Source organism: Cricetulus griseus, chromosome 6, assembly GCF_003668045.3.
Source record: "Cricetulus griseus strain 17A/GY chromosome 6, alternate assembly CriGri-PICRH-1.0, whole genome shotgun sequence".
In the NCBI taxonomy this organism is placed as follows: Eukaryota; Metazoa; Chordata; class Mammalia; order Rodentia; family Cricetidae; genus Cricetulus; species Cricetulus griseus.
Genome location: NC_048599.1, coordinates 52,049,317 through 52,074,955, shown reverse-complemented (window position 1 = coordinate 52,074,955; position 25,639 = coordinate 52,049,317). Strand labels below are relative to the sequence as shown.

Below are 25,639 nucleotides of genomic sequence, written 5' to 3'. Positions count from 1 at the left end.
AGCACCAACCAACTCTCTGTACATTTGCTAGCTTGTAGTTTTCTAAGACTGACTAAACTTCTTATTTTTAGAAAGTGGAGGTCTGGTTTATAATTTTCCTTGTATTTAATTGGGGAAAAGTCATTTCCACAAAATAGCATCTATTTTGTGAACTTTGTTAGTCATCTTTTATTTGGTAAATTATGAACTGGTGTAAGTTTGTATAGTTCATGTATATTGGTTGTGGCAAAGTTGTACAGATTTCTGTATTTTGGATGAGAAATTGTTCTTTTCTCTATAATAAATTGTTTCTTATCTTGGCATTTAAAAAAAAAGAAAGAAAGCCTGCTACATTAGTCAGCTAGTTAATTAGCTCTAATGACGAAACACACCATCACAGGTGAAGCTGAGCCATGCTAGGCCTTCCACACAATAGGACAGAGCCTGCCCATGAATGAGCAAAAACTATCTCTCTATAGGAAACTTGCTCTAAAGGGAGGTGGGAGGGGCAGGGTACTGAAGCCAGTTATCCTTCCAAGCTTAGGTAAATGACTCCATTTCTCATTTGGCAGAGAGTAAGGAGTTGGACAGGTAAATGGTATACCAATAGGGAGCCTTCCACTTGGAAGGCAACAGTGAGGAGAACAAAGGAGAAATTACCAAAAGATTTTAAGTGGAAAAGGTAATTTGACAAGATTTTAAAAGATCACTGGAAGGGGAAGAAATTGAAGGTGACACAAAAATACCTCTGAAAGGAGTTCTTGCTGAGGACTTTGAGTTATGCAACTAAGAGATGATGAGAGGTTTGACCAAGTCGGTGGTAGAGAAAATAACAATGAATAATGGTGGTGGTGGTAGCGGCAGCAGTATGGCTAATATTTACCAAGCCCTTACTGTGAATACTGTTCTAAGAACTTGACATTTTGTAACTTGATTTATCCTCAGAACATTCTTGTGAAATGAGTACTTTTAGAGTAATTTATACAAGGTTCCATAGCTCACGGGTGGCAATGCCAGATAGGGACTCAACACCTGGAGCCCACCCTGTCATCATTGTGCTGCTGTTACAGTCCAGTGCAAGCAGTTGGCCCTTGTCCTGCAGCCTTCATTTGCCTCCACTCCTCATCCCCAGCCCTCTGCTACCTTCTTACCAAAGGAAACAGTATGTCTACCTCTTTCCTCCTCATCTGTGCCTTAGTTACAGTCCTGATTATTGCTGGCGTGGTGTGCAATTACAACTTCCTTGTATTCCCTTACAATTCCCTTTGAGAGCAATTCCACTAGCCCCTGACAACCAGCAATGAAGACCAACAGAGTGGATAACTAGATCCTGATTTCAGCTTTCCAGACAGGAGCGGCAGTGGCCAAAAGCCTTCATATGTTCAGTACTGACTGTTCTAGAAGAGATACAAAGCCGAAGTGGAAAGGTCTTCAGAGACAGGCCACCAAATAAAATGCCAGTAAACTTTGACAATGAGGTTCTCACGTGCTTCAGAACTGTGTTGCTGAACACACACAAAGCCAACAAAAAACAGCAAGCACTGTTAAAGTGACACCAGAGTGTTTGGGGACTTTCCTCTGGATTTCCCTGGAAAGATTTCTCAGACAGGATTAATATGGAGATGAGGCCTCAAATTAAAATTATTTTCCTAATTCAAAAGATTTATATAATTATGAGATTCCATGAGCAAATCCTGAAATAATTGCAAGGGGATTCGTGACTACGAGGCAGGACAATCTGTCACTATGACAACTCCACTGTCTGTGACTTCACTCACCAATAGTTTATTTCCTGTTCCTGCTACTCATCTAACCTGAGTCTGCTGCTCTTCATTGCTTATGATGGACCAGGGCTATCTCAGACACTTCCAATGCAGTACCAAAGGGGAAGAGAAGTCCCTCGGTGGCCACACCCATACATAAGGCTTCAACCCAAATGCCCACAGCACATTGCTAACAGACACCTGAAGGACCACCTCAGGCAGAAATAAAAACTAATATGTGATGTCTCACCTCTATATATGTATATATATATATATATATATATGTATATATATATATATATGAATATATAATATGTAGTATAATATATGTTGTGTATATATATTGTATAATATTGTACAATGTTGTTTATATATACATGCAAGTATACACACACATATATATACATATATATATACAAACACACACATATATCTGATTTCTATGTTCCAAATCCAACCCTGCAAACAGCAGAATTCGACTATTATCTCAACCACCTCTACTAACAGTGCTCCATCACAATGGGTTCAATTCCCATCCTACAACTCCAGGATCAAGCTCAGATTCACTTAAACCAATCGCACAGCCTGTCTTCCTAATCACAATTCTGAGATGAGAAAATGGCACATGACCTATGTCAAATCCGAAATATGAAGAGACTTTTTCTTACCTATTGCAGTCCAACCTAGAAGAAAGTAACCCTGAGATCCACTGTTTGAATCCTGAGCCTGCCATGAATAAAATATACACTTAAGACAGAAGGCTAGGGTGTATAAAATTAAAAAAGCGATGTGAGTGATAACACACACTACATTCTCACAGTGAGTGTGACAACACACGCTACATTCTCACAGTGAGTGTGACGACACACGCTACCTTCTCAGCAGTGAGTGTGACGACACACGCTACAATCTCAGTACTCAGGGGATGGAAGCAGAAAGGTGGGAGGTTCCAGGTCAACCTGAGGTACATCCTGAATTTGAAGCCTATTATGGAACCTCACAGAAAAAAAAAAGTATATGAATAAAATCTAAAAAGAAGGAGAGAGGAGAGTCACCTGACGAAAGCGACCTGCGTGCCAGACCAGTTCGGCGGCGGTTCCGAACTCCGAACACCCAGCGGTAGCTCGGCCTCCATCTGCCGGACTAGGACCCTGCACGCCGGAACACTGCTGACACCCGGGGAACAGTGACACCTCCATTCACGAGAAGAGGACCGACATCAGAGTATTGGATCTGTTTGCATCTATCAGAAGAGAACCTTGGTCCCACACCCACCAGGAGAACAAGAAACTCTTGCTACACCCACCAGAAGAAAGGATGAGAAGAGGACAAGGTAAAAACACATCCAACAACAGAAAACCCAATATGACACCACCGGAGACTAGGAACCATACACCAGTAAGATCTGAACATCACAATGCAGATGAACCAGAAGAGAATGACCTTAAAAACATCTTCAGGAAAATGATAGAGGATCTCAAAGAGGACATGAGAAAATCCCTTAAAGAAATGGAAGAAAAAACTAACCAAAAAATACAAGATATCAATTTTCAAGTCAATCAATATCAATCTCTCAAGGAAACAGTTCAAGAACTAAAAACTGAAATAGAGACAATGAAGAAAGCACAATCTGAGGGAATGCTGGAAATAGAAAAGATCAGGAACTACAGATGTAAGCATAACCAACAGAATACAAGAGATGGAAGAGAGAATCTCAGGGGTTGAAGACGCACTAGCAGAAATAGACTCATCAACCAAAGAAAGTCTTAAGTCCAACAAATCCCTATCACAATATATCCAGGAACTATGGGATACCATGAAAAGACCAAACCTAAGAATAATAGGTATAGAAGAAGGTGAAGAAATCCAACTCAAAGGTACAGAAAACATATTCAACAAAATCATAGAAGAAAACTTTCCCAACCTAAAGAAAGACATACAAATGAAAATACAAGAAGCCTACAGAACACCAAATAGACTGAACCAAAAAAAAAGGTCACCTCACCACATAATAATCAAAACACCAAACATACACAACAAAGAGAAAATATTAAGAGCAGCAAAGGAAAAAGGTCAAGTAACATATAAAGGCAAACCTATCAGTATCACACCTGATTTTCCTGAGAAACTCTGAAAGCCAGAAGATCCTGGATAGATATTCTACCTACACTAAGAGACCATGGATGCCAGCCTACTATACCCAGCAAAGCTTTCAATCATTATAGATGGAGAAAACAAGATATTCCATGACAAAACCAGATTCAAACAATACATATCCACCAATCCAGCCCTACAGAAAGTATTGGAAGGAAAACTCCAACCCAGGTAAGTTAACTACAACCAGAAAAACATAGGCAATAGATAATCCCAACTTACCAACAGCCAAAAGGAAAAAGGGACAGAATCACACACATAATCTCACCACCATCAACAAATCAAAAACAAACATGAATGAACAATAATCAATGGTCATTAATCTCCATCAACATTAATGGTCTCAACTCCCCTATAAAAAGACACAGATTAGCAGAATGGATAAGAAGACAGAATCTTTCCATCTGCTGCATACAAGAAACTCACCTCAACCTCAAAGACAGACGGTACCTAAGAATTAAAGGTTGGGGAAAGATCTTCCAATCAAATGGACCCAAGAAACAAGCGGGGGTAGCAATCCTAATATCCAATAAATTGGACTTTAAACTAAAATCAGTCAAAAGAGATGAAGAAGGTCATTTCCTACTCATCACAGGAGAAATCCATCAGGATGAAGTCTCAATTCTGAACATTTACACCCAAATACAAAGGCATCCACATTTGTAAAAAAACATTACTAAAACTCAAATCACACATAAAACCACACACACTTATAGTGGGAGATATCAACACCCCACTCTCACCACTGGACAGAAACACCAGACAGAAACTTAATAAAGAAACAAAAGATCTAATAGAAGTTATGGCGCAATTGGACTTAACAGATATCTATAGAATATACTACCCAAACACAAAACAATTTACCTTCTTCTCAGCACCACATGGAACCTTCTCTAAAATCGACCACATACTTGGCAACATAGCAAACCTCAACAGATACAAAAAACTTGAAATAACCCCCTGTGTCTTATCAGACCACCATGCTTTAAAATTAGAATTCAACAACAACACAAACTACAGAAAACCTACAAACTCATGGAAATTAAATAACACCCAATTGCACAATTCATGGGTCCAGGAAGAAATAAAAAAAGAAATTAAAGATTTCCTAGAATTCAATGAGAATGAAGACACAATATACCCAAACCTATGGGATACTCTGAAAGCAGTGCTAAGAGGAAAGTTCATAGCGCTAAATGCCCATATGAAGAAACAGGAGAATAATCACACTAGAGAATTAACAGCACAACTGAAAGCTTTAGAAAACAAATAAGCCAATATACCCCGGAGGAGCAGACTCCAGGAAATAATCAAATTGAGGGCTGAAATCAATAAAATGGAAACTAGGAGAACAATTCAAAGAATCAATATAACAAAAAGTTGGTTCTTCGAGAAAATCAACAAGATAGACAAACCTTTATCCAAACTTACCAAACAACAAAGAGTAAACATGCAAATTAATAAAATCAGGAATGAAAAGGGCATATAACAACAGACACAGAGGAAATCCAGAGAATCATCAGGTCATACTATGAAAACCTATATTCCTCAAAATTTGAAAATCTAAAGGAAATGGACAATTTTCTGGACAGATTTCACTTACCAAAATTAAATCAAGAACAGATAAGCGATTTAAATAGACCTATAATCTCTAATGAAATTGAAGCAGTCATTAGAAGTCTCCCAACCAAAAAAAGCCCAGGGCCAGATGGCTTCAGTGCAGAATTCTACAAGAAATTCAAAGTTAAGCTAATACCAATTCTCCTCAAAGTATTCCACAAAATAGAAGCAGAAGGGTCATTACCAAACTCTTTTTATGAGGCCACAATAACCTTGATACCCAAGCCACACAAAGACACAACTAAGAAAGAGAACTACAGACCAATATGCCTCATGAACAATGATGCAAAAATTCTCAATAAAACATTGGCAAATCGAATCCAAGAACACATCAGAGAAATCATCCATCCGGATCAAGTAGGCTTCATCCCAGGGATGCAAGGATGGTTAAACATACGAAAATCCATCAATGTAATCCACCATATAAACAGACTGAGGAAAAAATCACATGATCATCTCACTAGATGCTGAAAAAGCCTTTGACAAAATCCAACACCCCTTCATGATAAAGGTCTTGGAGAAATCAGGGATAACAGAAACATACCTCAACATAATAAAAGCAATATAGAGCAAGCCAACAGCCAACATCAAATTAAATGGTGAGAAACTCAATGCAATTCCTCTAAAATCAGGAACAAGGCAAGGCTGTCCACTCTCTCCATACCTCTTCAATATTGTCCTGAAAGTTCTAGCTAGAGCAATAAGACAACAAAAGGAGATTAAGGGAATACAATTTGGAAAGAAAGAAGTCAAACTCTCACTATTTGCAGATGATATGATAGTCTACATAAGTGACCCGAAAAACTCAACAAGGGAACTCCTACAGCTGATAAACACCTTCAGCAAAGTGGCAGGATACAAGATTAACTCAAAAAAATCTGTACCCTACTATATACAGATGACACATTGGTGGAGAAAGAAATCAGAGAAGCATCACCCTTTGCAATTGCCACAAACAACATAAAATACCTTGGAGTAACACTAACCAAAAAAGTGAAAGACCTATACCGTAAGAATTTTGAGCCTCTAAAGAAAAAATTAAAGAAGATACCCAAAAATGGAAAGATCTTCCATGCTCATGGATAGGCACGATCAACATAGTAAAAATGGCAATCTTACCAAAAGCAATCTACAGATTCAATGCAATCCCCATCAAAATCCCAACACAATTCTTCACTGACCTTGAAAAAACAATTCTCAACTTTATATGGAGAAACAAAAGACCCAGGATAGCCAAAACAACCCTGTACAATAGAGGAACTTCTGGAGGCATCACCATCCCTAACTTTAAGCTGTATTACAGAGCTATAGTCCTGAAAACAGCTTGGTATTGGCACAAAAATAGACAAGTAGACCAATGGAATAGAATTGAAAACCCTGATATTAACCCACACACCTATGAACACCTGATTTCTGACAAACAATCCAAATTTATATGCTGGAACAAAGAACATCTTCAACAAATGGTGCTGGCATAACTGGATGCAAACATGTAGAAGACTACAGATAGACCCAAGCCTTTCGCCCTGCACAAAACTTAAGTCAAAATGGATCAAAGACCTCAACATAAACCCAGCCACACTGAACCCACTAGAAGATAAAGTGGGAAATACCCTTGAATTAATTGGTACAGGACTGCTTCCTCAACATAACACCAGTAACACTGACACTGAGATCAACAATTAATAAATGGGACCTCCTGAAACTGAGTAGCTTCTGTAAGGCAAAGGACATAGTCAGCAAGACAAAATGACAGCCCACAGACTGGGAAAAGATATTCACCAACCCCACATCTGACATAGGGCTGATCTCCAAAATATACTAAGAACTCAGGAAGCTATTCTCGAAAACACCAAACAATCCAATTAAAAAGTGGGGTACAGAACTAAATAGACAATTCTCAATAGAGGAATCTAAAATGGCTGAAAGACACATGAGAAAGTGTTCAACATCCTTAGTCATCAGGGAAATGCAAATCAAAACAACTCTGAGATACCATCTTACTCCTGTCAGAATGGCTAAAATCAAAAATACTAAGGACAATTTATGCTGGAGAGGATGCGGAGAAAGAGAAACACTCCTCCGCTGCTGGTGGGAATGCCAACTCGTGCAACCACTGTGGAAATCAGTATGGTAACTACTCAAGAAAATGGGAATGAGTCTACCACAAGATCCAGCAATTCCACTCCAAGGCATATACCCAAAAGAAGCACATCCATATAACAAGGACATATGTTCAACCATGTTCATAGCAGCATTATTTTAATAGCCAGAAACTGGAAGCAGCCAAGATGCCCCTCAACAATAGAGAAATTGTGGTACATTTACACAATGGAGTACTACTCAGCAGAAAAAAACAATGGAATCTTGAAATTTGCAGGAAAATGGATGGAACTAGAAGAAACCATTCTGAGCGAGGTAACCCAATCACAAAAAGACAAACATGATATGTACTCACTCATATGTGGACCTGCTTTATGATACATAGTAGTGACCATGCTTTATCAGAGTTGTTTTTAATGATGTTGCTCAGAATGGTTTCCTCCCAGATGATGATTGAGAAGCTAATTTAAAAAAAAATGGTTCCAAGTACCACAAGAGTAACAGAACTGTGCTGTTTTCTGGGATTTTGTTTTTTTTACTTTTTTGTTGTTGTTCTTGTTGTTTGTTTTTTGTTTTGTTTTTGTTTTTCATTTTTTTTTAAATGGAGTGTCCTGGATATCTCTACCATTTTGTTCAAATGATTGCAGAACCTGAAAAAGCTGTTGCTGCTATTGATGCATAACATATTGCCATTATTGGTCTTTTAATATAAATATAAATATAAATATAAATATAAATATAAATATTTAAGCTAATTGAAACTCAAATATGTGATGAATCCAAGGTGTTTCAGTGAGTGCTCGCCTGTGCATTCAAATTTGATTTCATCTTTAGTAAGTAGTAAAGTACATGCTTGCCAAAAAAAAAAAAAATAAGTGACACACTGGAAGACAAATGTCACACAATTTCAATTTTATGTGTAACCTAAAAATGATGAACTTATGGGAACAGAGAACAGAATTGTGGCTATTAGGCTTCAATGTGTGTCTTTTAACAATGGGGAAATGATTGGTTTAAGGATATAAAACTGCAATGGGACAAGAGGCATGGACTCTGTGACGTCTTGAGGTTTACTGAGAGCATGATAAATATGGTTGACAGCAATATGCTATATTTTAAAAGTGAGATAATATACTTTAAGTATTCTCAAAACAAAAATGATGAATATATGTGATATAACATTTTAATTGGTTTAATTTAGCCATGCCATTGTGAACACACTGTATTATGTATCGTAATTGTACATGACTTTATTTATGAGCTAAATAAAAGAATGGGAAAAAAGGAGAGGTAAATTAGAACAGGCATTTCCTGAGACCCCACAATCTCTTACTTGCTTTTTAACTATATGTTCTGTTCACATCTATCTGTTCCTGAGTCATTTTGAGGTTTTTTTCTGTTTTTACTCCCAAACAAACACCAGGCACAGCATTAATAACACATTGGAGGCCCATTCTTGTTCCACGAACTAGCATGACTTTTTCTCTACTCTTGCATACCACACTACGTCACAGAAGGTAAACCTTCCATGAGCTTAGAGCTGTCTGGGGGCACTTCTTGCTTGTGTGAATCCCACAAGTCAAACCCCAAAAACTTTTGCAAGCGTTCCACGGTTTCCACTGTCGAGGCTTCTTCAGTCATGTGAGGAGACTTTTGTGTCATGACAACCGTATAAACGTCTGCCTTTTCTTGCTACAGGAATACTCGTGTGTAGCGCTGTTACAATACCATCTAGATTCCAGGGAGACAAACAATCCTGCTAAGGGAAAGGGCATCTCCAAACCATCTAATTAAAACCAAAGAGAAGCTGTGCCCACAGACTGCTTGCGTAAAAGAGGAAGTGGCCGGAAGGCATTTGCACCATTCAGGAAATGTGTGAAACACCCACGTTTATGCAAAGCTTCCCCCAAAAATGTATGTGTGGGGTGCATGGGCAGCAAGTCATGTCTGGTACCTGCCTCTATGATACCAGGCTCCTCCATATGAGCCAAATGTTGCCTGGAGGAATTCCATGGGGCTCTGAATTGGGAGAAATGGAGATGAGCACACACCAGTGGACGCTGCAGAGCAGGCTGTATGGAGAGGAGGCTACTGATGGTGGCTACCAGCAATATCTCAGCATTCTCCCCAGCCGGGATCCCAGCTATGTGCAAAAGGTCAGAGGGCATACTACCCCAAACAGTCACATTCATTCAGCTCCAGTGTGCAAAGGGCTCCCTATCTGTCAGGCGCCATGCCATTGAGCCAGGACTGTACATATGGACAGACAAAAGTCTATACACACATTTTAGCTGTGGAGGAGCAAGGCAGGAATAAACAGAAAACAAACTTGTAAATGGTGACATTATTTAAGAAAGTGGCAAGCAGTAAGTGGCAAAGCAAATGGTAGGTGACAGAGCAGAAGCACCAGGCTTCCCCCTAGGAAGCCTTGTGACATGACTTTCCTAGTTAACACAACCTCTAGATGACCCTGATGGGGAAAGAAAGAGGACATGAAGTTGGGAAGGGTGGGGTGGTAGGGCCAAAGCCAGGAGGAGCTAGGAGTGGGAGGTGAATACAATCGGGAAAAAAAAATGTATGGAATTCTCAAAGAATTAATAAAAAACCTGTGTGTAATTTGAAAAACTACCCCGATGAGACTACAGAGCACCTGATGCCAGGGTGCCCATCCCCACCCCCATAGGTTTCAGAAAGAATCCCTGTGTTAGCTAAAAGTAAAAATCAATCTTTTAGGTATAGTTTAACTAAAAACTTAATTGAAATAACTAATGCTTAATATAGACTTTTTTACTGTAGACAAATGTTTACATTCACTGCAGATTTGTCTCTATGGTAAGGACAATATGTATATAAGTATTTATAGATGTATACACATGTATACATGTGTGTGTGTGTGTATGCATTCACACATACTATATCTACAGTGAAAACACACATATGTATGTGTATGAATTTACTCACATCTTCTCTTTCCTTTCACAAGTAGGGCTGTGTTCACTTTGAGAATGACTGAACAAACACTGTTATAAACAAAGGAAATGAGCATGGCCGGGGTGGGAGACATGTGGCTCTCGGGGTGACAGTTCCCCCCGAAGCCAACAGGTGTTGTCACCTTCCACATGCCAAGCACAGTCCACAGTCCTCAGAACCTCCAGGAGCCATATATGTCTCCACACCATCTTATAAATGAGGACACTGGAGGCTGAGGGCAATTTTGAGGACTGCCGCCAAAAGTCATGTTTCATAGAGTCCGGAGTTAAAAATGCTGTTGGTGCAGGTGCATCACAAATGGAGAATCCCCAGGTTCCCTCTTGGGAAAGGAGCCTCTGATCCTTATGGTACAGCGAAAGGTTCACGTTAATTCAATCAGCCTGAGCAGTCACTTTCAGCCTGACTCAGAGTGTGTCACCAAGCTGCTCTTGGAGCTCATTTCCCATCTAACCTCAGAGGCAGGGCCGAGAAAAGAACCTGAGCCTTGGTCTCTTCTGAAGCAAATCTTCCAGGCAGCCATCAGAGCTGTCTTCTCTTCTCCACCTTCGGGCCTCAGTTTATTGTTTCAACACCTGAAAGACTGTTCTAGAACTAGCAAAATCCTACAAATAATGATGAATCTACAAAGGACTGATTTGAACAATTACCAGGGGAACAAATTAAATTCTCCTCCGAGGTTAATTTAATCACACTACTTTTTTATTTGTTTGTTTAGGATGTTTAGGTACTTGGACATTTTAGAGCATTCTAAATGTAATGTTAACTTCTCTTTTGTGACACTTGAAAAGAGACTTAACATTTCTGCCAAGTTATAAAGGGGTGAGGTTTGAGAATATAAAGAGACTGTACTTGGACAGTGCTCTCTGGGAGCACCACCAGGGCTCTGTGCAGCTCTCGCTTCTGCTTTGCCACAGTGTGTCTGTGCCTCCTTCTTATAGTACACATCCAGCCTCTTCTAGTCCCACAACCCATCTCAGAGCATCAGAGCCCTCTAGGAGCAAAGTAGGCATGACTTTGAGCTGATGTTAAAGCTATTGGATCAGGCTCACTTCCCTAACTACGGGGAGGTTTTAGAGCCTTCATAGAAGTTCCTTGTTTAGCAGAACTAAACAGATCATGCTCACACTACTGTGCAGTCTGGGGCATGAGCCAAACTTCAGGACCTCGGAGTTTATGACAATAACAAAGACATGGTAGAAGAGTCTGGCTAACACAGAAGGGCACACATAAAGAATTTTCTGAGTAAAGCCCTTCCTAGGACTCTTCTTACATCAGGGTAAATAATGCAGCCTGTACCCCCAAAGGTTGCAGCTGGGGAGCAGAAGGAAGTCCCTGCTCCACTGCAGCTCCTCTCCAGCTCTTGGCTCCTGCAACAGTCCCAGTCTTTCCAGTCTACAGCCCCTTCACAGGCAGGATTGAACAATAAATCCAAATCCACACAAAATCACAACACCTGCCTTTGTAGCTTTGTTGGATGGGTTTTGTCTGGGAATGAGGTTCTGAGAGGGGAGGAACAGAGGGCTGGCTCAGCAGCGAGAACAGAAAAGTCTCTACGTTGGTGATGGGTAGGGGTCAGAAGACTGTAAGGTATCTTCGTATCATTAAAATAATAACAATTTATAAATAAAAAGTCATTCTTCAATACTTTGTGACCACAAAATGCACAGAAGGTTAAATGAATTTTCACCACATTTTGAGGTTAGACAAGATGGGCTTCGTTAAATAAACACTGCCCTAATCTTGCTTCAGGACAGACAGTGAGACTCCTTAAGGACATGATGGAAACAGCACACCATCTTCAGCGGGAGCTGACAGAGAGATTCAGTGAGAGATGCAGTAGGAACCTGGGGTGAGTGAGTGCTGAGCAGACCAGCAGCGTTCCTCCAGCTCCTGTGGAATCATCAGTGTAATAAAATACTGTAAGACACTGCCAATTTGCAGGACGGCAGCTGCCACAGGAGCAAGTCCACATGCCAGGCTCCAGAGCAAGGAACCATGGGAGTTGGTTTATTTAATAGCTTACTATCCAAGCTGGGCATGGTGGCACCTGCTTTTAATCCCAGTACTAGGCAAGCAGCGACAGGCATATTTCTGTGAGTTCAAGGCCAGCTTGATCTACAGAGCAATAGACCAGGGCTGCACAGAGAAACTGTCTCAAAAATTAAAAGCTGACCATCAAGCCAAGTATCACTGGGAGGCCAGCTAAGAACAACAACCAGTGCACAAAACTACTTCAGGACAAAACCAACTAAATCTGTGCTACTGCCTTCTGAATGAATGAACAAACAAGGGGCTATCAGCCGCCATTGTCAGACCTTTCCCACCTCATCTTGCTTCCTTTGTATCCCCTTCTCTGTCTTTCACCCAACTTTCTCTAACTGTGGTAAGATTTAGAAAGTGAAGTTCACACACACACACACACACACACACACACACACACACACACACACACACACACTCACTCACACACATGCACATGTAAGTATATTGGTTTTCAAGAGGAAGAATCCAGAGAGGTTGCTGTGTTTAGGAGAATAGACCCTGGAGACATTTTGTGGGCACAATAGATTACACTCTGTGTCATTCACACTAAGGATCACCAAAGACACTGCCATTAGACAATGCATTGAAGGGGGTGGAGAGGTGAAAAATAGAGGTCTCTGAACTCAGCTCTGCTTTTTAAAAAACTTGTCAGTATGGAGTGGTGGCCAGTGCAAGCACCATGCTTCTGAGGGAAATCTCAGTCTTGACTTCTACTTGGAACCCTCTGTCTCACCCTCCTGAGTGGCTGGGATTATAAACCCACACATCAGAACCACCTTAATAATGTTTATTTTCTAAAAACTTTTCTTCTTACTACAACAAGAAAAATAATACAATCTAATTACACAAATACCAGGATGTTGACATAGTCAGTAAACTTAGAAATTAAAATTTGTAAACAAGATGAACTGAATAATGGGCCATGAGCATTCTGAAAGGCGATATCTACTGGTCAGAAGCACATAGCTGTCTTAACACTGTTGGGCTCCATGTTGTTAATCCTAACTTAGATCAGTAATATCTGTTTGTGTATATATGCATGATAAGCATGCATATATGTATAGCTGTTCATATATGTGTTGGTGCATGTGTGTGAACAAACATGCGTACAAATATGTCTGTGATGCAGAGGCTGGAGGTTGACGTTTGGTATCTTCCTCCATTGCTCCCCAGCTCTTACATAGTGAGTTAAGATCTCTCACTTGAACCCAGAGATCACCAATTTGGCTAGTCTAGCTAGCCAGAATGCTCCATGGATATCCTGTCCCTAACTCCCAAACAATGGGATTACGGGCAAGCCATTATGTGTGCCCATCATTTATATGAGTACTTTGATCTGAACTCCATTCCTCGTGTGTGTGTGGTAAGCACCTTACCCATTAATCCATCTCCTGAGTCCTAAACTAGTGATCTCTCACCCTGATTGACAATTAGAATCCTGGGGAGCTTATTAAAACACCTAGTCCACCTACAGAGTTGCTGATTCAATTGGTCCATTAGTTTAGATATTGATAGAGACACAGAATGTATGCTCAGTAAATCTGTATATGACACAATAGCAAAGGAAATTAATGACACAGTCAATTCTTGTCACTAGCAATAGAAGTTGGGGTCACTGTCGACAGTCCCTCTCTCTCTCTTCTCTCTCTCTCTCTCTCTCTCTCTCTCTCTCTCTCTCTCTCTCTCTCTCGTTCATGAATACTTTCATTGCAATGATGCTTTCTCTTCTACATCAAGCTAATCAAATTGTGTCTAAAATACTGTGGTTTGACTCTGAAACATCCCACCAGAAGCAGTTACAGAAAAGCAGAAACTTTAAGAGGAAATAGAATTCCAGGTCATTATTCTAGAGCTCAGGTCTGAGCATTCATTCACAAGTATCAGAAGGGGTGCCATGTGAAATAGGAGAAATATTTGCTCTGTTAAACAAAAAGCAAAATTGGTATCTGAAAATAGAGAAGAGATAATAATAAAGCAAATGAATATCAATTTGTCTCGGTTAATAGAAAGTAATGAATCTATCCTGCTAGGTGTGGTGACACACACCTGTAATCAGAGACAGGAGGACGGCTACAAGTTCAAGACCAGCCTAATCTACATAGTGAATTCTAAGCTTACCTGGTCCATAATAACTTCTAGGTCAAGCTAATCTACATAGTGAGTTCTAGGTTAGTCTGGTCTACATAGTGAGTGCTAGACCAGCCTAATCTACATAATGAGTTCTAGGCCAGCCAAAGCTACCTAGTGAGACCTTGTCTCAAAAGAACTTAAGTTGTTTCCAAGAAAATGAATGTAACTGGAAGTTATTACATGAATTATTATATGAATTAAGACAGACTCAAACAAACATTATGTGTTATATTCTCTATCATTTGTGCATCCAACATTTTATATAGACATATAAAATCATCCACATATATGTCATAAAAGTAGAAGTGACACTATTCAGAGAAGGAAGGCAACTAACATGAAAGGTTGTGAGAGATGGAGAAGTAGGAAGCGTGGCAGGAAACACAGTCAACATCTGCGATGTACTTGTTACTATAAAGCCTGGCAGTGAGCTCAGTAAATGTGTACAGAAATTAAATACATTATCCAAAGGCAGCAAAGTGTTTTGGGGGCAGTGACTTCCTCTTCTCCGAAGGTTAGAAACACAATTGGACATATAATTAGAATTCTGTAGGGAGAGTTAGCTGGAAGGTTTTAAAAACAATTCCACACTAAGCTTTTACAATGAACATAAGTTCACCCGACAGTACTAGAGAATCCAGTTAGGTTTTTCCTTTCATACAAAACAACCTTCTGGGGCTGGAGAGATGGCTCAGCAATTATGATAGTGTACTGTTCTTACAGAGGACCTGAGCTTGGTTCCCAGGACCTGTGCAGGGCAGCTCACAACACCTATAACTCCAGCCCCTGGTGATCCAATAACGTCTTCTAGCCTCTGCAGGCACTTGCATCCATGTGTACCTACGCACACACACAAATACACATAACTAAAAACCAAAAAATGTCTCACTTCCAAGTGCTTTGAGATAATTGGCATGGAATGATGTCACCCCTTCTACATAGCACCTAGACAGATACAGCTGGACTCACAACTAATTCACAACCAGGAAGGCATACATGAAACCAGAGCAGTCAGGGCCCTGGAGACATCTGGTCTAGGGTATCAGCCGCTAGAGATTCAAATCACCAGCCCAGACATGTCAATTATTTCTGTACAAACTTATTTCCTCAAAGAACTTCCCATTAATCAAGCCAGAACATTCTTAGGATGCTCCACACATACCCTTCCAACTACTGTGTCATTGCCACACAAAGACACAGAAACGTACAAATAGCTGCATACCAGCCCATTTGTAAAGAATTGAAATTTAACTTTAATTCCTAAGTAGCTTATTTTATCTATGAAAGCAGATTATACTTGGGGAGGGAAGACTCACATCTATAATCTCAGTACTAGAAAGCTGAGGCAAGAGGATTGCTGTGAGTTTCAGGCCAACCTGAGCTATACAGTAAGGCATTGTCTCACAAAACAAAAACAATAACAACTTTTTTTATTTCTCAAGACAGGGTTTCTCTGTGTAGCTTTGTAGACCAGGCTGACCTCGAACTCACAGAGATCCACCTGCCTCTGCCTCCCCAGTGCTGGGATTAAAGGAGTGTGCCTCCACCACCTGGCCAATAGCAACTTCTTAAAGTATATTTTTAGTGTTCTCACCACAAAATGGTAAGTATATTAAGCAAGGTATATGTTAATTAACTTGATTTAACCATTCCACAATTTAAACATATTTCAAAATATTTAACATAAATGTCTACAACTTTTATCTTTCAAAAAAGAACAAATATAGCCACATGAAAAATACAACAAAAATCTGAGCATTGGTTTCATAACTGGACATGAATTAGATACCATATTTTGGCATGAAAAAATTGATCAATCTTCAACCTACAAAACGTAAGATATGACAGTTACTGTGATTTTAGCAATCTGATTATAGAACCATATTGTTTGGGCTGATAAATAAAACTAAAAAAATGTGATTAAAAAAGGCACTGGGTGACAGTTGGAGACAGTGGTTTTCCGTTAGCTTCGACATTTTTACTAATGTTGCCCTGCTTGGTCCACAAGATGATTTATGGGCCTATTTCATAAGATACTGACTACAAAGGAAACTGGATTGTGGTTCTCTTCACTGGGGCAGTTCCTTTTCTTCCTCTTACATCTGTTCATTGGTTAAGTCTTACAGAAATACACCCTGAAATAGCCAAATTATAACAGAGCTCCATCAGGATCTCCTGTCTTAATTCTCCTAATGCCAATTGTATATTATTTCACATTTGAGATTTCTAAAACCATGAGCCAGAATAAAGCTTTTCTGTCTCCTGTTATCTTTTAGGAGACAGAAATTTATTTAAATTATTTAAATTTATTTAACCACAGTGGTGCCACTAGCCATTCTATATTGTCACTTATACAGAAAAAGAAAGTAACTTAAGTAAAAAATGTAAATATGAGTGCCTCTAAAGTAAAAAAAAAAAAAGATAATCAAAAAAGAAAAAAATATATTACCTTACAAAAAAGGTGATGCATGGTTAACACAGCCTGACGTCTGCCTCCCCACACAACACAGATCCAGGGAGAGCAGGTCCCACTACAGCATCTCAATTCATTACAGTGCCTCAGCACAATTGCCCAACGGCTATCAGTAGTGGGAGGAGTCAGACATTCTCTTTACACATGACACATTACAGGGGCTGAGACAGTCTTGAGCAAGTAGAATCCAAATATAATTGCTAATCATAAGAGTAGATGTGACCAAGAGTACTAAATGTTTCACAATTAAATTTTTTCTGTATTTCTTGTGCATTAATCTGCCCATAATTTCCCTGTATATTATGTTCATGTAGCTGAGTTTGTAATTTTTATTAACTAGATCAAGTTGCCAGCATTTGTTGGCCTAAGTGAGCACCACAGCTATTCCAAGTTGAGTTTAAGCCAAAAACATGGATAGAAAAAGGGTCTTCCTATTATTGGAAGAAGACACTTTTTGGGTGTGTGCTAATTTCAGTTTTGTATGTTTAACTTTAATAAATAAAGTGTTTTTAAACTCTCAAAAAAAAAAAAGAGTAGATGTGACCAAACTATGCTGGTCAGGTTCTATCAGCCAGTCTTGATGCAGGTCACAAGGTTCAGTTAGACCATAAGCCTCTATGTCAGTGGCAACCTATGGGTAGAGACCCCTCTGAAGAATTGAATGACATTTACATAGGAGTTACCAAAGACTATCGCAAAACACGGGTATTTACATTATGTTTCATAACAACAGCAAAATTACAGTTATGAAGTAGCAACAGTTGGGGGTCACCACAGCATGAGGGTCACAGCAATTAGGAAGGTTGGGAACCACTGGTCTACATGATTGTGTGTGCTTTGAGAGATTTGCCAATTAATTGGAAGAATGTGAATTTTGCATGTATGCCTTCAAGATCTTTACCAATGCAACCAAGTTTGTGTTTAGTACTGAAACTACAGGCTTGCCGTGTTGTGTTGACCAGCAGGATTTCTTGGATCTTATCACATCATGCTTCAGACCTGTGACTTTCCTGTGCATATGGAACTAGGTAAGACTTTGTATTCATTGTAATGTTGCTAACATTTGTTAACACTACACATGCTGGGTTATATAGTAATCGGAGCATTCAATCCTGTAAAGTTGCACCTCAATGTTTAATTTCTGGCCAATTATTCATACAAAGTTCCCTACATTCCTATCATGTAGGTGAAGTTGCTATACTTAGAGGGTGATAATCTATGTCTGGGCAATATAAAGTATGGGCTAACTAACATCATTGATGAGTTTGAAAGTAAGGCATTATAATTTGGAAATAACATTTTACGTGTTATGCATAGCCTAATGGATTGTAAAAAGGGGGAAATTTTAAAATCACTTTCTCAAGGTCTAAAAGATACTTAGGATCAACAGTGTTCTCCATGGCTCTCAGTCCCCTTGCATCCACTATTAGAATGGATTAGCCACCCATTCCCGGAGACGCTCCCTTCCCCCAACTTGTATCTTACTCTGCTCTGTTCTCCCCATTGCTCCCCTTCCCCTCTCTGTCCTCTCTGCGGTCTCATCAGCTACAAGTGTCTGCCCCTCACCGCGGCCAGCCATCAATCCCAACTGCTTCCACTTGCCTTCAATTCACACATCTCCTCCCATGTTAACATCACTAAATCTACAATTCTTGCCACACCCAGTTTCTGTTCAGTACTAACCTGGCACTTCCATTTGGGTCGTCATTCAGTACATTTAATATGTAGGCCAAACACAGTCCCATTTTATTTTGTGTCTCCCCAGTTCCTATGAGCCTGTCACCTCACATGCAAACCACAGGGGCTACCCTTGCATTTGCAGCAATTCTGCCTCAGCCCTAGAAGGCTCGGATGATAGGAATGCATCCCATGCCCAGCATCACACTCTGCTTCAAGCAACTACATCTCACCTACCTGAACCACAGGGATTTCACTTGGCACACTTGACCCTTGCTCAGCACCATCCTTCCCAACACTGTCAGTCAAAATAAGCACACAAGTCTGGGACCATTTCCCATTGCCTCTATCAAAACTTCCTCCAAACTCTTCACTAACATTGAGTTCTCCCCTCCCTGACATTATAAGCCATGTAACACAACTGTAATTTAGCATCTCCTTTTCGTTCTCACTATTGGGTTTATTCTAGTATGCTGGTCTTCTCTTCCTGCATAGATTGCATGTGCTCCTTGACAATGAGAAACAGGATCTTTATCCCAGTGGCCCGGAACACACTGCTTGTGTAAGCAGACAGTCCCTTCCACGTGTTTAAAAACACCCCACCAATACTAGTTTCCTCACATGTTCTTAATGCCTTTGAGCTTTGCATTCCATTTGGACACTGTCTCAAATATTCTTTGAAAGGTATCTAAAGCAAAACAACATACGCATTGCTAGATAGAGAGCAGGCACACTAGGAATACTGAACCTAGAAAATCATTTTTATCTCTATTAAAAAAAGTACAGTGAATCATTTATCTATTCACAATTGGTCCCAGAGAAACACAGGCACAGCATGTGGACTTGGAGAGGTGCACCGACTAAGTCACACACAGAGGATGACAGTGGTCCAGTAAAGAAATGAGAAAATTTAAGATGGTAGGTATGTTAATTATACTGATTAGATCATGATGTACTATTTACATAATGAGAACACCATATTGCACACAAGTTATGTTTTAATAAAAATAACATTTTAAAAAGTACATTAAATACCACAACACTTTATTTTTTATTATTCATTGTGTGTTTGTGTGTGTGTGCATGCGCGCACCTCATATGTAGAAGCTTCTGGTGGCACTTATCCTAGAGCAGGATTTACAGGCTCTGGTGAGCTGTGTATGGGTGCTGGGGCCTAAACTCGTGTCCTCTGGAATAGTAGCAAATGCTCTTAACCACAGAGTCATCTATCTCTCCAGCCCCCAACATCACAGTTTAATACAACTACAAGTGCTTTCATTATTTCTACCATCCACTTTAAGTTTTGGGCTGTTTAGATTAACTTACACATTTGAACATTTTTAACATTGCCATATTTAAATTTTTATTTTACTTATTTATTTGTGGAGAGAGGGGCATATGCACATGTGGAAGTCAGAAGATAATTTACAGAAATCAATTCTCTCTTCCACCACGTGAATCCCGGGGGAGCAATTCAGGCTGTCAGGCCTGGCAGCAAGTGCCTTTGCCTGCTTTATCCACTCACTCTCTAACCCTGTGTTTCTTGGCAATCTGAAACTCCTCACATGATTCTTACATTCCCCACATTTCTGTTCTCACAATATCATATCTAATTTACTGATTAATCAAAGTTAGAATTATTAATCATTTTGTTTATATTCTAAACCCCCTAACTCAAAGGTGCTTATAGTTACTTTCAATTTCTGGGTTAAGTATTCCTATGTGCTTTATAGTTTACAGTTTGTTAGTGAACAAAAGTTCTTGCTATATTGCTATATTGTCCTTCAACCTTTGATGAGAAAAGCTTGCCAAGGCAGACTTAACGCCTGTGGCTTTGCACCATTTATCTGAGCTGTAGATGATTTTTCTACCCCAATCACGTGTACAGATCTAAAATGTCAACAAGCCTTGTTTTCTATCTTCCTTTGTCTTTAGAGTATAAAAATCTCGCACATCGGGTTGTGGCCATACTGAGTGCAATCATGGACCCAATTTCAATTCCCAGAGCCTCCCCAAAACAAATATTTTAACTTGCCAGTGTTAACATTATGAGACCCTGTCTCAAAAAAAAAAAAAAGAAAAGAAAAGAAAACAGTTAACTCTACTTTTCAACAAAATAAAACATCTTACCAGTGTGCCAGGGGACTCAAAGGGAGAGGAGGAGATGGGGGCCTGTTTAGTTGGGGAGAAGGGTTGATTTTGTTTTGTTTTGTTGTATTTATTTTTGTTTGTTTTCTGAGAGCGTTCAAAAGAATGACAAGTTATCATAAAATCTGAGAGACTGTGGAAATGAGCCAATGTGTAGAATCTCAGCCTTCCTGCCCTTGAATTGTTCAATTGTGATGGGTTACTAGGCATAGCCCCATTTCTTTCATCTGGATGGGTGTTCTGGGAGACTGAAGTACCTGCCAATGGCCTAACATGCAACAGGATTGACGGGTCTTATCTAACTGTGTAAGTCTGTGAAAGTCACTTAGATGAACTATCCCATGCCTCAATGTCTTCTTACATAAAACAGGGTAATGAAAGTACTTAGTGTCGGAAGATCACATATGTCAGTATGATAGTTTAGTATTATGCCTACAACAATAACTTGCATTTGGTAAGCACCACGAGTTTAAACTGTCATTGTTACCATTGTTGCCTTTATTGCTCCCCCTGTTAACTGTGTGTCTACCACAATCCTCAGGGAGGCTGAAGGAAAATGTCCTGCCCTTGCTGGTGCCTTGCATGGAACAGGAAGCTGAGAAGTACCTCAAGGAGTTGGTGTTCTTTCAGATTGGCTCACCTTGGAGGGAAGCTCCACTCCCACAGCCGATGTGCTCTTGTCATGTGACACCCTCCCTTCCCCACAATTGCATCACCTGCAGTTTATCAGAAACTTCTATACGCTCAGTGTCTCACATTGTTCATTATTGAACATGCTATCTTCTGTAAGTGGTTTACAAGACTAACGAGTTTCTCTGAATCTTCTTACCACCACTGTGGCCAATAAGCATACCCCATCCATACCTCATAGGAACCCCCAAAACTGACACTCCATAGAGTGGCATTCATTACCTGAGGTAACCCTTCTCTTCCATTCTAAGAACTATGCCCATCATCTTGAAAGAACAATCCCTTCTTTCAAAGACAAAGTTGCCTAAATCACGATTACAAGATTCATAACTAAAGTAAGAGTTTCAATACATTGTTTCACAATGAGAAACGAGGCACAGAAACAAAATCCAGACTCCTTGTGTGGAAACATACACAAAAAGTCACTATTATGATTACAAGTCTATGTGACTAACATACAGAATAAAAGAAGAGCTGCCGGGTGCCCCTGCTAAGTGTTCAGTAGCATGGAGTTGCAGAGTTGATGCATGCATCTATATACTCTGCCAATGACCCACCAATAGGAATAAAATACTGAAGTGTTCATTGACCAAAACTCTCCCTCACTAGGCAATGCCTGTGTGGACATTTAAAGTAATGGTTGTCACTATTCACTTTGTGAACAGAGTCATTCAGCACTTAGGAACCTCATCCAGCATATGCTTTCCAACATTTCCCCCCCCAAAAAAAATTCTTAGAGAAAAACCCCAGTTCATCCCATCAATCACTACCTACCCTCATCATCAGCCGCTACCCTCACTTTCACATCAATTGATACTTTACTAGCCCATTTTCATATTTTCCAGCAGATTACACTACCTAAAAGGACACCAAAGTGAACTAAGCATGAATTCTTGAGGAAGAATAGATTTTGCCATCTTCCCACGCCCACCAAGCTGTTAGAGCAGAAGAGAAAAGTGTGTGAGAGCACATGGTACCATGCTTTTAAGATGAGCCAACAAGGAAAGATTTTCATCATCATGAGGTTCTACAAAAGAGTGAATCCCTCTGCTAGCCCTGAGTGAAGTCCCTCCCGCAACACACTGTAGCATGTGGTCACTCACCGCATACTGGAATTTCTCATTGTAGTCTCGGTCATTGGCTTTCACCACCCGCTCTACTTCTAAAAGAAAGAAAAACAAGATATGGAATTCAACGTCAAACCCACAGGAACATAACTTGTTAAAGTAACGACACTGAGGTTACTTTGATTTTGAGTTCTTTTCTTTGAAATTGAAGGGTGTTAGTTTCTGTCCAACCTGAACATTGGAACACCAGTTGGAAAGTTCCAAGTGGGACTGTGGAAACAATTTATCAGGTAAAAGGACCTTCAAAATCAGCAGGGCCTGAATTTGAATTCCCAAACACATATGAAAGGTAGACACACAGCATAGGCATCTATAATCCCTAAACTCCTACTGGTATAGAGATGGAGACACAGAATCCCTGGACGCTCTTAGGCTGGCTCGCCTGGTTTACACAGACAAAAGTCAGCAGAGATCCTGCCTCGAACAGGGTGAAAAAGAAGACCAACGTCTAATTGTTCTTTGACCTCTTCATCGGTACTGTGGCATTTAGTGCCTACACAAGAATGCACACACTCACAAGAATTCATGTGCTTGTACACACCACACACACACATCTTAAAAAGTTAAAAGAAAGTCTCAAAATGAAAAGCTATGTATTTTTATTATCTTTTTTATGAAATCCTTAAAATAAAACATTGTATTTCTCTAGTTTGTACATCATTCAGCTCCACCCTTACTCTTTAACTTCATGCCATTTCCAAAAGAGAAAGACCCACTAAAAGCCAAACTTATCTTGAAAATGATTTTTTTCACATAAAAAAGCACAAAATACAACACAGGCAAATAAAAAGCATATAGAATTGGTCATTTAAGTCACTGACCTTATGCTTTACAGCCACAGACCAAAAGGTGGCATTTCTAAAAGGCACATCACATGATTAAAAGCCCTCAATAGACATAGCCAGTGAGTTAATCTCTTCTGAGGCCAAATTTTGTGGCAATGCAGAAATTAAAATTGTCAAAGAAAAGATGGTGCCCAGGAAAACTGGTCATGCATCTTCTGTAGTATGGTGACATGCCCCTGTCTCGTGTTTACTGGGAAGCTGCTGCAATAATATTAAGGGCTTGAGATCAAATACTGAAAGCTGTGGGGACAGTCAGCTGAGTAGTTGCCAAAGGTCAATAGTGGACTTGCGTGGTAAACGACTTATCCGTCTGGCTTGAGGGCCCCTTGATTTCTCAAGAACTGACTCACAGTTCTCCAAAAGAAGGACAGAGTTGAAAAATGAGAGTAGGCAAGCAGTGACAGACATGTTCTTAAGGAAGAGGACAGAGAAGAAGAGTGCTTTCGAGAAACGAAACAAGTTGAGAGTGCCGGAGAGGAAGAAAATGTCAGGCATCACATGTAAAAGTTGTAAAAACTTTTTCCCCAAAGTTCTGCTAAAGCTCACCCAACTTGTGGTAGTTTGAATAAGAATGGCCCCCATAGGCTCATATGTTTGAATGCTGAAGCATCAGGGGGTGGCTCTACTTGACAGGGATTAGGAGGTGTGGCCTTGTTGGAGGAAGTGTATCACTGAGGATGGACTTTGGGTTTCAAATGCTCAAGTCAGGCCCAGTGTCTCTCTCTGCCTTCATTCAGATCTGGATGTAGAACTCTCCACTACTCTCCAGCGCCATGTCTGCCTGCCCCACCATGCTCCCCACCATGATGCTAATGGACTAAACCTCTGAAACTCTAAGCCTTAATCAAAGGCTTTCTTTCATAAGAGTTGAGAAGGTCATTATGTCTCTTCACAGCAATAGGACACTGACAAAAGCACCAAGACACTGCTCCTCAGTCTGAAGGTCACCCTGAAGATTGCTGCTAATTGTTTTGGGTTGCATTTTCATTCCTACCACTTGTAGGGTGAATCATTTGTCTGACATCCACCTCCATGGCTCACTTCTTGCCTGGAAAGCTGATTTCCTATGATTTTTTTTTCCTGCAGTCCAGCATGAGTCATCTAGCTGCTGATAAGAACAAGCTGGACTAGTGGGATAAGCTCACAACCACGGAGTGTGCCTTCCCACCATGGATACCATCAGAAAGCAGCCTTCCAACCAACCAATCACCTGAAAGAAACTCTTCATTCCTAGCTCTAAAAGCCTAACCATTTCTTTTTCTTGAGTGTCCCACAACAAAAAAAAGTCAAAACTCAAAATGTTTCTTGGACAGTGAGGCTTAAAATAGCAAGGTGACTTGTGTATCACTACCTTAACCAAAACTAATAAAAAAAAAAAAAAAAAAAAAAAACTTCTGTCAAAAAGAGTAGTGGGTATTACTGTGAGGGTAGTCAAAGGACGTTTTCCAAATGGCAAGAGTTAACCTGGCTCATCAACAAGCTGCAATAGACTTATCAACTAATTTTAGCTCCAAATAAAAAATAAGATACACTAATTTAAATGTTAATCATCCTGGACTTAGATTTTGCACATTCAGAGAACTGTCATTTTCGAATTACACATTTGTGTAGAGCATTCCACGGGCATAAATTTGTGGTTGTGCACAAATTGTACTTATTCCAACACCAGAACCTTTACCCTACAAACCAAGAAGGAATCATCCACCTAGAACTACAGATAGCCACATTCTAAATTGTTTGAAATCTTATTATCATTCTGTGTGAGGATGCATGGTGTGGGAGACAGCTGCATTGCCATAGCACAAGTGTGAAGGTTGGAAGGCAGCTTTGGGCAGTCTAATCTCCCCTCCCCTCCTACCTTTACATGGACTCAGGGATCAAACTCAGGCTACCAGG

At 40.0% G+C, this 25,639-nt stretch overlaps 1 protein-coding gene across 1 annotated transcript in view; it reads right to left on the bottom strand.

Moving 5' to 3' along the window:
• The window catches only part of Atp8b4 (ATPase phospholipid transporting 8B4 (putative)), a 164,246-nt gene extending 139,469 nt beyond the window's left edge, over positions 1-24,777 (bottom strand). The window contains exons 1-2 of the mRNA XM_035447044.1: positions 24,738-24,777; positions 22,875-22,933 (exon numbers count right to left, since the gene is read on the bottom strand). Of these exons, the coding sequence (XP_035302935.1) occupies positions 22,875-22,933; positions 24,738-24,777 (99 nt within the window). The remainder of the gene's footprint in view (positions 1-22,874; positions 22,934-24,737) is intronic.
• Between the last annotated feature and the right edge of the window lie 862 nt (positions 24,778-25,639).